Source organism: Hipposideros armiger, unplaced genomic scaffold (assembly GCF_001890085.2).
Source record: "Hipposideros armiger isolate ML-2016 unplaced genomic scaffold, ASM189008v1 scaffold_21, whole genome shotgun sequence".
NCBI classification, from domain to species: domain Eukaryota; kingdom Metazoa; phylum Chordata; class Mammalia; order Chiroptera; family Hipposideridae; genus Hipposideros; species Hipposideros armiger.
The window spans coordinates 4,981,520-4,996,776 of NW_017731371.1; the positions used below are offsets into that span (position 1 = coordinate 4,981,520).

Consider the following 15,257-nt stretch of genomic DNA (forward strand, 5'->3'; position numbering starts at 1 on the left):
TTATTCATTCATTCATTCATTCATTCATTCTTAACGTTGTACTTGGTGTGCATTTGTGCCCACCAGTGCTTTTCATTTCCTTGCCTCACTTGGGTAATGTAATAACATTTATGAACATTTGGGGTCCATTACAATGTTCTTTTACTTGTAGTCACAATGTGACCTTCATCAAAGACCATGAAAGACCTTAGTTACTTCTCAAAATTAAGCTTAAATATATATATGGATCCCTTTCTGTCTATATTTCAAGCATATATTTTAAATCACTTTACAATATAATCTTTCCCTTTTCTTAACTGTATTTATATTATGCTTCATGAACATGTTGGAGCAGGGAAGTCCTTCAGTGACTGTAGACTGTCATAACCTGCTAATTATTGAGGGTTCATTCTGGGGTATTCCCAGACATTGTTTTCTGGTGAAGTTTGCTGAGATGGGCCTCTTTACCAGCCTGCACAGGCAGGCCCTAGGATTTGTGCTTTGCAGTCATGGGGACTCTACTCTTTCCAAGAGTTCTTAGAAGCACAGCCATGGAGAGTTTGGCTGCATTGCTCTTTTGAGCCTGACTCCTGTACCTTCCTTTGTTATTTCTGTTGCCTGGCTCCTAGCCCATCCCGGACCCTCCCTTTGCTACTCCCAAATGTATGCTCATGGTCATCTCTCACTTTGCCACAGCTGAGATGAATACCAGGTCCACAAAAATCAGGACCAAATGTATCCATGTTTAGGCAGGGCTACTTGCTGAGAAAAAAAGGAATGTCAATGAAAAGGAAGCCGTAAGTATTTAAATGAATTTACAGAATAACAAGCTATCAATTAAGCCCTTGAAAAGATCCATAGGTTCTTTTCAGAAAGAATATAAATTTTTTCTCTAATTAAAACAATATTTTTATAGCAAAGCTTTCATTGTTATATTTATACTCACTAGTATTGCAATCATTTTGTTGCAACTCCAGGATTTTTCTTACAGTTGTATAGTTTAGAAATTAAATGGTATAATCTTGACCTTCCATTTCTTACCGTTTATATTAGAAAAAACATTTTAAGATTCAGAACAACTGATTTACATAAACTGAGCTTTATATTTCCTATAGGTTACTCATTCAGTCAGTCAATCAATAGTCAAGAACTTAAATTCTCTATATGTGGCAAGAACATGTAGAGAGATGAACAGTATACTGTTTTGACATTAAGGAGTTTACTACCTAGTGGAGAGATGAGTAAGAAAATGGTGACTAAAATAGTGTGACAAAGTCCACATCCTCTACTCCTAGGATGCCCCAGAGGTTATGGAAACAAAGGAGAAGGATGTTTAGATTGGCTAGGGAGCTCTTCTAAAAGAAAGTGACATTTAACTCTTGAAGAATGAATGAGAATTAAGTTGACCAGATAGTTAAGGGCATTTCAAGAAGAATGACCAGCATGGAGAAAGACATAAGAGGAGTGAGAACATGTAATATTTTGTGAAATTCAAGTAGCAAGAATTGCTCAAGTGATGTATAGAAGTGATATATACATGTGAGAACTTGCTGGCTGATAATCTTGAGTGAATGAATGACAGTTTGGACTTGATTGCAAAGACAAACTCTTGAAAGCTTCTAATTATAGGAGTGTGATATTCTGATCTGTGTTTTGAAAAAATTGGTGGCAGCATGGAGGACACATTGGAAGTTGATTGGTAAAAAGGACAAATAGATCAAACTGAAAAACTAGTCAAAAGTTAGTGTTTCTAGGCCTTGGTTTTAAAGCTTGTTATTAGTAAAACCTATTTATCTTTATAGTAAGAAGTCAAACTAAAGGACTAATACTACTTAACTGCTTATTGCTGTATTTAGAATGTGGAATAAAACTAAATTAGTGATAAATGATAGAGGCATATATTTCTCAACTCTTTATTTCATATTACAATGTTGAAATAGAATTTAAAAACTTGATGACTCTTTTAGGAATAGCCAACCCAGAATTGGCCATTTCTTCATTCTTGATAGAAGTTTTTGCTAAAATATAAAAGTGATAAACAATTTAAAATGATGGAACCATAATAAGTAGGTACAGTTGGCATCACAGGCTGAAATGAATTTAAAAGTACTTTGGAAAACAGATAAAATTGCCAAATGGTATGTTTTTAAAAAGTTGTAAAATCATCCTAAAATACACAAAGCTTGTAAATACATGAGGTAAGAGATGACAACTCTTCCAAGAATTTTGTCATTGGAAAATTAACTTAAGCCCAACAAAATAATGAAAAATAAATTAAAGAAAAACATTTCCAATGAACAGATCAAGCATAATTGGCTGAGAATGAGAGATAAAAACTACAGTGCCCATAAAATTTGTAAAACTATGCCTTATTTCAAGTTAAGGAGTGAAAGTCATCCCCCAGAACTTTTAAAAATAAAAAAAAAAGAAGTATGTTAAGGTACTTTAAGGTACATAAGGAATGTACAACTACCTCATGGTACATTTTAATTCTTGAAAATCCCATGACTTGAAATATATATATTTTTAACAGATTTTTATTTGTCCAACTTACCAATTCCCAATCTTGCTGGAGAAGACTTACCATACCCAAATCTTTTTCTTCTTGAAACAAGTTTTCCTTTTCTTAAATTCTTTGTTCAAGTTCACATCCTCGCTATACTTTTTATTCTCTAAATTCCTCCCTCCCTTCCTCCCTCCCTCCTTTGCTTGCTTGCTTGCTTGCTTGCTTCCTTCCTTCCTTCCTTCCCCCTCCTCTCTGCCAGGTGCTGTTCTAGGCACCAAGAATACCACAGTGAACCAAAAGGACATTTTTGTGCTGAGGAAATTGGGGGACGTCCATTTATCTTTGATAATTCTTTTGCCACAGCCATTAACAAAACTTTTATGAGGCCTTCAATGTACAGATTGAGTAGACTTAATGCTCTGTGAGCCTCCTTGGAATGAAAAGGAGAATTCACAACCTGCCTTATTAAAGTATTGACTGTTTCATCAATATTTTAGCATTGAGCTTTTATAAGAACCCTAGGGCCTATAATTTGTATATTTGCATTCTGTGTTGACTGGCATCAGCCACAGAAAACAAATGTAATTGCATCTTTATTATATTTGTGTGCGGCAATTCATAATGTTGTGCAAGATAAACTGACAGGATCTTGAATTTGGGCCCCAAATTAGCCTAAAGAGAAGCTATTTGTGAAATGGCTTTGTGACCTTGAATGTGCACATAATTTCTCTGGATCACATCATCATCTGGAAAATTAAGAGTACTGGCCCAGCTACCTGCTAATGGCTGTGTTCACACAAAAGTCAATGGATCTTAGATATTCTGAAGGTGTATTAAAAAGGCAAATGAAAGAAAGACTCTTTTTAAAATGAGTTTGCTTGCCATTAAAGCTGCTTTTTGGGCTAATATTTCTGAAGGGAAATAAAGTAGAGAGAGAATGAGTGACAAATCAGCGATCAAAGTTTGACGCCAAGCCAGACTAGAATTTACCTCAGTCTCTATTCCTTCCTCTCCCCGTGGCATCCAGGTCTTGGATTTCCCTAAAAATGGCAGAGAAGGACAAGTAAGGAGGTTCAGGGAAAGAAGAAGAGAGAATTATGGGTCACACGAAAGAAGGGAGTAGTATGGAGAATGGCCCTCAATTTTTCTATCAATATGAGATTGTTCTCAAGCTGTTGTTCAGGGTCAGACAGGGTCACTTCTTGAATAAAAGATCTGTCTAGATGCCACAGGAAGTGGTGTTGTGACTTCAGCTTGTGGCACTTCATCTACGAAAACAAAGCCCTATTTTAAGAGTCATAAAGTTGGGGTTTGGGTTTTGGCTTCTTATATTTGCATATATATATATGATTGGTGAGGAAGCGGAGGTGGAAGGGAGGGCTGCCCAAGCATTTTCTCCTGAATGCTCTGGCCAAATGCAACTTTGAATAATTATGTTCTCCTGCTTACTTCTACTTCCTCAGCAGTTTCACTCACATTTTGCCTCAAGTCTTCAAAGCTTTTGACCATGTGGGCTTAAAACCCTAAGAATAAAAGTGTCCAGACGCCTTTGTGGCAATGCCTGCTGCAGGAGATGCCTGTGGTGACTCTGCATCCTGATCTGGATTTGTGGTTCAGAACTGAGTAACCCTGGGAAGACTGGCAGCTGAGACCTGATGTCACTGATTATTTGAAACATCTGTACAGTAGAAATGTGGAAATACCTTATGTACTCTCTAATTCAGATTCTCAGCGTGACACCAGCTTAGTGGCTTGGATCTCACTTTTAATTAATTTGCATTTCAAGAAGCATTTATTGGGGCAGCTGGTTGGCTCAGTAGGTTAGAGTGCAGTGCTCCTAACACCAAGGTTGCTGGTTCGACCCCCGCATGGGCCACTGAGATGCGCCCGCTACAACTACTTGACTTGGAGCTGATGGGGCCTGGAAAAACACACCGTTCCCTAAAAAAACCCCAAAAACAAAACCAAAAAAACCTTAAAAAAAAAAGAAAAAGAAGCACTTATTGCTTCAATACACAGATGGAATCATATTTTAGGAAGGCTTGACTTGGATTGCTCATCTGGGCCCTACTAGTGAGTATCTCAGGAGTTGAGGGTTAGCATGATGACCAAGAGTTAGGAGGAGACATGTAGATGCCCCTTGTCATGCCAGTGGTGGGGGCAGAATGAGTGCTCTCATCCTTCCTACTGTAGTGCATGTGCCATTGAAAAGGACCTCCCTAAGAGAGGGACTGTGCAAATACTTAGGCTTCACATTGTCCCTGTCCTCCTTCCACCCCCAGGTCCAAGGAAAGACCTAAGATTCTGATGACACTCAAGCATCCTGCTGCCTATCAGAGAATTATATATTTTTTCTATTTCTGTGTATTACAATTTGACTTTTCCTTTCTAAAGGTAATTGCCTTCTTTTGTCATTTACCTGTTGCAATCGAATTTTTTTCCTCCTTTGTTGTGTCAGGCGGTTGGTCAAAACTGAAATGTTCAGGGGTGGCCGGTTAGCTCAGTTGGTTAGAGCGCAGTGCTCATAACACCAAAGTTGCCAGTTCAATACTCACATGGGCCACCAAGTTGCACCCTCCACAGTTAGATTGAAACAACTACTTGACTTGGAGCTGATGGGTCCTGGAAAAACACACTGTTTCCCAATAAAATTAAAAAGCCTGAAATGTTCAGCTTCTTTAATCGGTGTTGTTGGTTGAAAGGAAAAATGAAAAAAATCATTTAAGTCTCCCTTTCCTTTTGGGCTCATTAAGTTCTATTTCCCAGTTCATTTTCTTCTTAAACCTGTTCACTCTTGAACTGCCTGCTGAGGTCTCATAAGGTGTTTGGATATTTTACCTTGAGTCAATCTTAAACCATGATATTCAACACCATTCCTGACCTGGCTCCAAAATTTCTCTTCCACTCATTGATTTCTCCACTACGTATTTCAGACAATCTTGCCCATTTGCCTTTCCCTCTGAGAAGTTGCTCTGTCTTGCCTTTCCTCTTACTACTCCTGAGTGCATCCTCTCCTGCTTTATCTACCCAGCAAAATCTTCAATAATGCTGTCTCTTATGCCCACTCACTATTTGGAAATATACTTTCTGAATGCCCGGACTTATTTTGTAACCTTCTTTTGACCCTAATGATACTTTATGTTGCCTCATCATTACCACCCACATGCTACTACTGTCACATTAGATTGTAAACTCTTTGAGGGCAAAGGTGGTCTTCAGCAATGTTTGGTGATTGAAAGAACAAATGTTTGTTCTTCAGCAAAGGTTTGGAAAAAATTTTGTGAAAGATTGTTAACATAATTACGTTATTAGGATAGTTGAGGAAAATTGAATTAGGTCTGTAGATTAGATGGTAGTATTGCAAATTTCCTCATTTGAATAATTGTGTTATAATTATATAGGTGAATGCTCTTATTCTTGGAAATGCATACATTGAAGTATTTAGAGGCACGGGGGCATGATATGTACATATTACTCTCAAATGGTTAAAAATATGCATCTATATCATATATATATATATATATATATATATATATATATATGAGTATAGATAGAGTGTGGTAGAGTAAATGTGGCAAAAATGTTAGCAACTGGTGAGTCTGGGTGAAGGGAATTCTTTGTTCTATTTTTGTAGCTCTCAAATTTGAAATTATTTCAAAATAAAAAATTAAAAAATAAAAGAATAATTAAATTTCATATACCATCTAATCAGAAATAATCATAGTAAAGTAGTTTAATTACAGGAAAATAAAAGGAACATTTATTTTTAGGTGAAAAAGTAACCCAGAGAAGAACATAGAATGCATTCATTTAATGTTTTCTACTTGACCTGTAGCACAGAGCACATGATGAACTCTCCAAAGTATTGTAAGACAGCTTAATTCTTCTAGACAGTCAAAAGCTAAATGGTTGAGGATAAATGGCAGGATAATCTGGGGCAGCGCTTTGTGTGGAAAAGCAGCAGATGCATCTCAAAACAGGCATTGTGAGGGTCATGCCTCTAGGAACAAAATAACTCAAATTGTAATTAGAAGATGATGGGTTCTCGCCAGGGGTTAGAATGTAGGGAAAAGATTTCAGAATCATTGCAGGTGGTTTCTTCGGTGTACTACTGTTACTGAAGATGCAAGAAAATAGTGGGCATTCCTGAGAGCTATTTTGGAAGTCAAACAAAATACTTTTGGTATAGACATGTTGAAATACGGGCATATTTGTTATCTATTGCTGTGTTATAAATTACCTCAAAACTTAGTGGCTTAAAATAACAAACATTTATTATTGCACAGTGTTTGTGGGTCAGAATAAGCTTAGCTGGTGGTTCTGGTTCAGGGTCTTGTGAGGTTGTAGTTAGTGTGTCAGCAGGGGCTACAGTCACCTGAAGGCTTGACAGGGGCTGAAGGATCCAGTCACATGGCTGTTGGCAGGAGGCCTCAATTCCTCACTATTTTGATCTCTTCATAGGGCTGCTTGAGCGTCCTAATGACATGACAGTTGACTTCCTGGAGAATAGTGATCCAAGAAGCAGGATGGAAAGTGCAATGCCTTTGATGACCTAGGATTAGAAGTATACGCTGTCATTTTTGCCACATCCTATAGGTGACACAAGTCTACTATATTCCTTGTGAGCTGGGCCCAAGACTGTCCTGGAGGCTGGCTATAGTGATAGAGTATAAATAAGGCTGCCAAAGCTTAGTTATTGAAAAAAGGGAAGATAGAGTACATTTTATAAAAGGGATAAAAGGACTTCTTTCGGTGCAGGCCAAAAGAAAAATTAGGACTCTTCAAGTTGAAAAGAATGAATGGGCATGTTATTGAGGCATATTAAGTCATGACAAGTTTAGGAAAATAAATGTGATTTTATTTACCAAATTCTGGAATGAGAAGCAGTGTTTGAAGTTTCTTTTTCTATTAAAAAAGAGATACATTGTTTTCCCAGTAGAAGATAAATAGACTCAAATGAGAAAATATAACTGGATTCAGAACGGTTTAAACCCAAACAGCTGTCCCTAATATCAACCATCTTTTCTATTACTTCTCACAGTCCTGCCAAGTCTTTCTTTCATTGGTTTCTTGAATGCTTCCCATTCCATAGGTTACAACCCGAGGACAGGCAGTTCTACCCCACACCTGAATGCACTAACCTCCACCCACTTACTTTGCCTTGAGTCTCTGACTTCCCCTTGGGTGTATTTTGCACACCTTCTCTGTGTTAAAGACTTAAGTGTATTCCACAGCAGACAAGAAAAAATCATCCTTAGCCTGGTGCTCAAGACCCTCCATCACTGAGTCTACCTACCTTTCTAGCACTACTTCTCAAGATGTCTTAACAGCTCCCGCTCTTCATCCTCAAAGCTTGGACCTCACCTTTCTCTTGGCATCATGGCCCATGATTTCCATTTACCCAAAGGCTTCCTGTTGTCCAGATGTGATGATGAGGACGGGTCGCAGACATTGTAGTCATCAGCCAGACTGGCTGGAATCTCTGCTCTGTTTTCATGGTCTGATTTCAGGTGAAACATCTGATCTCAGCCAATGAGATTACATATGTGAGGTGGGAGGCATGAGATAGGCCCTTAGTGATTTCTAGTTCTTTTTCTTTCACAAGCTTCTGTTCAAGTTGGACCACTTTCCTGAGCCTTCACTGCTCACATTTTTTCCCCTTTTCTTAAAGCTATAGCAATTTATTTCTACATTGACTCATTTGGCAAGTAATCATATCTCATTTATAATTTTTCTCCCTAGTAAATTTTGAACTATTGAGGGCAGAGACCACGCTTATAAGTCACAATAGTTCCCACAGTTGCTTTCACTATAGATCCTTAGTGAATATTGTTTGTGGATTTTTTTCCTCATATTTTGGGTGATGGATTTACAGGGACATTATACTTCCCAACGTTGATGAAAAGTGGGTGACCAGGGTCTTCCCCAAACTACCTCTTAATGCCACCTAGATAGTGAATGTGCAGTTGGCTGGTTAAGTAGGTGAAGCTGTACCACTGTGTTCCCACAGCAGCGTCTTCTGCTCTGAATTGTGGCTGCATCATGCTCTACCGAAATGGTCCATTCTCGGTGTGGGCCGGTGAGCTCCCTCAGGGTGGGTACCTCAGCGCCTGGCGTCCTCAGGGCTTTGCCCAGTTTGTGCTTGATGTGAAGTGCCCAGTGAATGCCACACTGCTAGTAAACACTCACTTCATGCAATATTTAGGGATTTTTTGGGTTGTTTATGAAATCATTATAAATTTATAAAATAGGATTTGAGAATTTTAAAAAATTAATGCTAATAGCCACACTCATTTGACTTATATTCTTACATGCTTCCAAGGAAATCTGTGTGACTGCTGTTACAACATGATTTAATTTGACTTAGAAGAATATCTCTATTGTGGTAGTTGATGTTAGCAAAATGACATGAGGCCCCTAGACAAAAAGTATATGTAATATCACTCGTACTGCTTCAAATGAATAGTTATACTTGGGGGAAGTAATATGCTATTAGAATAACTAGCTTTGGATGGTAAAAATAGAAATCATGACAGTGCCTCAAGGAGTTCTTTTTATCAGCAAAGTAGTATTTCCAGGGAATCCCTCAACTGAGGTGGTTCTCAGGGCAACCCGCAAGCGCTACTCTTTTGACATCTTTAATACTCTATTAATACTGTTATTTAATACTCTATTAACAGGCTCAAAGCCCCAGGAAGAACATAGGACACTATTTTCTGCCCCACCTGGGCAGCCTTTATGAAGTAGTTCAGGGAAAAGCTAGTACCGTATTTGCCGGCGTATAAGACGATTTTTTGGCCCTGAAAAATATGCCTCCAAGTGGGGGGGTCGTCTTATACGCCAGGTACACTTCAGATAGACTGCCCATAGTGCTTGCCCCGTGCCATAGTGGTCTCCTGATGCCCGCCCACTTCATTCCACATACCGTTCGGGCATCAGCAGCGCTGCTGGGTGTATGCTCGGCTGTTATGCGATTTTGCTGTTATGCGATTTTACCACACTCGCAAAATCGCACACAGCCGACCATACACCCAGTATGATAGCGCAAAATCGTGAATCGCGATACCATACTGGGTGTATGGTCGGCTGTGTGCGATTTTGCGAGTGTGGTAAATTCGGGTTACCATATATATCTTTACATATGCATTGAAGATTCGCGATTTTGCGCTATCATGGTGCCTGTTAGAATGTTGAAGAGCTCGCACTTGCGCACTAGTGAGGTCCCAGGGAGATGCTGATGCAAGGGTGGACCAGACTGCTATAGTGACAGGGCGGGCAAACAGGGAGCAGGGACCAATCAAATCAGGCTTTGTATACAGCCAACAGCCAACCACAATACTGCACCATTGTACAGTACAACATAGAAAATGTCGACCAGTCAAACCCCTATCATCCCTATCATGGCACCAGCCAAAAGAAAGAAGTATGATGCAAATTTTAAACTGAAAGTTATAAACTTTGCTAAGGAAAATAATAATTGTGCTGCTGCAAGACAATATGGAGTAACAGAAAAGATGGTTCGGGACTGGAAATCAAATGAGAAAGCATTAAAGAGTATGCCAAGGGGTAAGTGTGCATTAAGAAGAGGCACCCCACACTGGCCAGAACTCGAAAAACATGTAGCAGACATGGTGGCTCAACATCGCCAAAACGGTTATGTGGTGACACGAAATACAATACGCTTGTTTGCACTTCAGTGGGCCAAATCAAATCTGATATTGTTTTACCTTTTATTTGGTGTGTGGAAGGTGTGCGAAAGAGGGGGTAGTCTTGTACGGCGAGTATATAACAAACTCTGTATTTTGAGTGGAAATGTTAGGGGGTCGTCTTATCCGCCCAGTCGTCTTATACGCCGGCAAATACGGTACATCCTTTATGGATAACAAGTGAAATAGGTGGCTGTTGGTACCCAGGGGGTGGAAGGTGGGAAACTGTGGAAATGTGGCTATTCTTCATCAAGAAATTAGCTTTCATTTAGAAACTGTGAGAGGATTTTAGGGAAATGAGCTTGAGAAAAAAATGGGGCGAGGGCACCCAAGTTGTTTCTATGTGTGCACTTCATGATTCTAGGAAGGCCACCGATTTTAGAACCAGAAAGAATCATCTGGAATCATTTATCCCTTTGTTGTAGCAAAAATAAATTAGCAAGTGAATGCCCCATTATTTATTTCTCCCTAACACTGGTAAAGCAACTGCTCGCTGTCATCAGAACCCAGACTCATGCATTGTATTTTCTTCAACCCGATTATTTACTGAGGGTTTTGTGGTGGAAGGAGCAAAGCCTCCTTCCTAGAAGTAGGTGGCAAGAGTTAATTCTGCCTGCTGTGTTTCCTCTTTCTAAGAGGAGCTCCTTAGCAATGCTAATCAGTTGTGCTGATTTTCTGTTTTGATTTTTCCATAATAATTAAGTGAAGGATATGGAATGCAATCAAGTTTGGCACTAGGGGGTTCATGCAAATGACTGTTGTTTTTTTTTTTTACATTTTGAATTTATTAAATGGAACCATAAGGAAAGTTATTTGAAGAGGAAGACTGAGTGGGTGGAGTAGCTTAACACCTAATTTCGAGTTTTGAATATTTTCAAAATGTCTATTTTAATGAAGCAAATCACCACTGTGTTACCTAATTTTTCCTCAATTGAAAAATGCTGTGTTTTTTTTTTAAAGATTGTATTTTGGTCTTATTTGTGCTCCAAAGTGGAAGATTATAGTTTAAGACAAGATGACACAGCTTAAAAGAGAAATGAGTAAGAAAAATGTATTGAACTTTCTTCCTTCAGGGTTGACATAAAGGGACAAAGGTACCCACATTTACTCATCAAAACCTATAGAAGAGAGCCGGCCAAGTGGCTCAGTTGGTTAAGAATTGACTTAAGAGCATGAACTCTGAGCAACAGGGCCACCGGTTTGATTCCCACATGGGCCAGTGATGCTGTGCCCGAGCTGAGCTGTTGCTGAGCTGCCAGCAGGTGGCAGTATGGCTCAACTGGTGTAACAACAAGATTGCCTATTCAGTGGTGGGCTATTCCCACCTGCAACTAAGATTGAACACAGCACCTTGAGCTTAGAGGCCATGAGCTTCTGACAGGAAGCCAGATGGCGACTGGCGCCCTCCACAACTAAGATTGAAGAACTACAACTTGGCTGGTCCCCTTCCCCAATTCCCAACACTGTTCTCCTCCCCCAATTCCCCAATAAAGTCTTAAAAAAAAAAAACCTATAGAAGAAAACAAATAAAATAGGGAAAGAGTATACATAATGCCTTATCCACTTATTTGGATTACCTATCAGTGCCTTTATTAAACAAGATGGAATATAGTGAAATGTTTCATTTTTATAGTTCTTTACAGCTCATTGGCATATTTGTGAATTATCTTCTCCCTCTACCATATATATAACATTTGAATTATTTTCTTAACTGATTTTTACCAGTTTGCATGATCCCAGCATCTTCATCTAGCAATTCTCTTTGCTTTTGACATTTTATACTTTCATATAAATTATTCTAGAACTCAGTCAATTTTCTAATTTTAATCTGGAAAATGCTTTGGTAATAAGAAGCAAGTGAAACATGTATATATACATGTTTTTAATGTACTAATGTTTTCTCTTCATGAACGCAGCCATCAGCGTTGCAATGCAGTTTGATTTTTCTTTATGCCAAGTTTCAAAAGCAATGAGGAGGTGACCAAATTCTGCTTTTTTCCCCCTGCCTCCACCTTCGAGAAGTTAAAGCCTTCAGAGAGCAATGCATCAAGTGCGAAGGGATACCAAAAGATTAGTGTGACAATTTTTACATTAAAAGAGAACACAGAGTCATCCTTTTACTTGGCAATTTGATTCATGGCTTACCGCAATTGCTAACTTCACAGACTAAACATTTCTAACTGGAAAATGGATGGTCTAAGTCTGAGGTGGTGACTAGGATATAAAGTTTTCAGTTTGGGGTAATTGTGAGTAGATGGCAGATTACGGCTGACCAGCCCTGTTTTGTCTTTGAGGAAAGAATGAAAGTTACTATACACGTTTCACACTTTATTGAAATGAAATACTTACCCTGACATAGATAAAGCAATGAGACAGAGAAATATTTACCATGCTTCTTTGTTACAATCAAATATATGAAAGGTTTTCTTACTTTGATGGATGAGGAAAACACAAGCAGTGTTTTCAACTGTGAAATGAGGGTAATAAAAATACCTACCTAGGTAAGTTACTGTGGGGATTAAATAGGTAAATCACATGGAAGGCTCAGCCCTGTGTGTGGCACACAGTAATCATTCAGGAAATGTGAGCTGTTAATTATCATTGTTACTTTTTAGGCATTCCTGTTATGTGGAGTAGCTTAATTAGTCAAATAATGTTAAGCTTCAGATTTTACTACTTCATGATGGTTCGCCTGTGAGAAACATCAATAATTTGAATTAATTTATAAGCCATATTTTGGCTACCCATTTATGTTTTATATGTTGGAAGTATTTCATGATAATTGAAATCCCCTCTAAAAATTTTGCAACCTCTTCTGGTGGCTTACACTATCTTTTAATTATCCTACAAATGAATATTTTTTCTTTATTCCAAATCAAACATTTTCTTGGTTTTAGCCTCTGTGGGGTTAGATATAACTTTCCATAGCATACTTAATGTACTTGTCCTTATAAACAATCTTGATTTCGAAGAATTTAATATTTCTTCATTTGATCTACGAGTATTCTCTTGAATTTGAAGGATAAAGTATTTCCCAAGGTTAGGTTTTTGTTGGTATTGTTGTTTATGTGTCTGTTTTAAGATAAACTTACCTTTTTAAATCACAAGGTTATTGTTCAATCAATTTGGTCCCCAAATACTAAAAATGGGTGACTTCATGGTGTGGAAAGTTAGTATAATGTCTCAAAATGCCACCTCTCACCCAGGAAATAACTGCTATGGTCACATAATCTGGTCTGTTTTTGCAAGCTTCACTAGCTTACCAACAGGCAAGTTAAATTTAATCAATTATTTAATTCATTTTAATTAGTTAATGCTCATTTTTTTTCATTAGTAAATGGATCAGCTATTTCTAATTCCATGTCCATTATTATAATGATGATATAAAATCATTTTATATAGTATGGCAAACTTTTTCTTCTTATTAAGTGCTGAGTTCCTGGAGGTGACGAGGTGGGGACGATTTCCAGATGCACGCCATCACAACTGTTACACACTTGAGCTGATCTGGCACATTGTAGGTGTTCAATGAATGCCCACAGAGGACTTCATTTGAATATTTCATAGGAACCTCAGACTTGATATATAAACTGTGAAGTAAAGCTTCGTCCCTCCAGAGGAGGAGGGCTTCTGTGCTTCCCACTTCTTTGAGGGGCACACCGTCTGCCCAAGGGGCTATACTAGAAGTCCCTCCTCTCGCTTACTCCCACATTCAGTCACCAAGCCCCATCGATTTTACTTCCTAGTAATATCCCAGATTCACTCAGTTCCCTGCGACCCCAATGTTGCTTTCTTAGTTCACCCACAGTCCTGTCTCACCTGACCTCCCTTTTACAGTCCCCTCCTCAGGTCACTCTCCTCTGCAGCCAGGGTGATCTTTCTGATGTCACTCTGCACCCTTCACTAGCCTCTCTTATCCTTGGATGAAGTTCACATAATTTGCAGTGATTTGTAAAACCTATTGTGATGTGCTCCCCACTGATTCTTTCTCCAGCTGATTTAATTTGAGCTCCCTAATTGTGCCTGACACCCCCTTACCGCCAGTTCCCTTTGCCTGGAACATTCTCCTTCCTCTTCCATCTCCTTTGCTGGCCTGTTTTGCAAACTTGTTGCTATTTCTTTTTCTTTTATGGCCTCTCTTCCTCTCAGTAACACAGGGTCTCATTTTCTCCGAAGAGCTTTACACTTTTTTCTGTACACCTATGTAGAAACCTCTGTGAGATCGCTGGTTTTGTTTCTATTCAGTAGCTGGGGAAACTGAAGCACTGAATATAAGAAATATACGTCATGATTATGAAACCATAAATATCTTCCCGGGCAGGGACAGGAACCATATCTGTGCTTTATGTCCAGTGTCTGCATGGTGCCTAGGATAGAGCAGGCATTCAGGGCACAGCAAACGAATTATTGAATGAGTCTCAGTGAGAGCCTGAGGTGCCTCTCTCTTGAGTCAATGGACCTTCTGTTTCATATTTTACCCTCCAGGACAAATGAGGCCAAATTCCTCTGTGAGCTCTCTGCTTCCAGAAGGGAAATATGCCTGGTGAGAGAATCTGGAAGCCTGTGCTGCTCTGAGTTGTTTGGGTAGATTCCTTTAATGTTAGCTGGCATGGTTGAGAAGGGCTTTTGTTGTGGTGGCAATTAGCGATGATTTGCACATTTTAGTAATTTACAAAACGGTGGACACCCTGCACACCATAGAAGCACCTCTATCCCCTGGACCGTGAAATCTGGTGACGCATGTATTTGAATACATGACTTACTATGCATGGTTCAGGCCTGGTGACAACTGGTACCGAATGCTTGCTGTACTGAAAGGAATTCTGTTTGGGTCATTTTAATGTATCTTTCATTTGGATTTTATTTTTTTTTCTTGTAGGTTGTATTTCAGAAAAAATGGTTATTTCTTTGAACTCATGCCTGGGCTTTATCTGTTTATTGTGGTGCCACTGGATCCGGACAGCATCACCTCTGAATCTTGAAGACCCTAATGTGTGTAGCCACTGGGAAAGGTAATAGTTCTGAAAGTAATCTGAGAAATAACTTCTGATCAGTTCCTGTATATA

General features: G+C 38.9%; 1 protein-coding gene across 1 annotated transcript in view; it reads left to right on the top strand.

Moving 5' to 3' along the window:
- MEGF10 (multiple EGF like domains 10) overlaps positions 1 to 15,257 on the top strand; it is a 182,886-nt gene that overhangs the window by 39,431 nt on the left and 128,198 nt on the right. The window contains exon 2 of the mRNA XM_019635311.1: positions 15,071 to 15,203. Within this exon, the coding sequence (XP_019490856.1) occupies positions 15,088 to 15,203 (116 nt within the window). The 5' untranslated portion in view covers positions 15,071 to 15,087. The remainder of the gene's footprint in view (positions 1 to 15,070; positions 15,204 to 15,257) is intronic.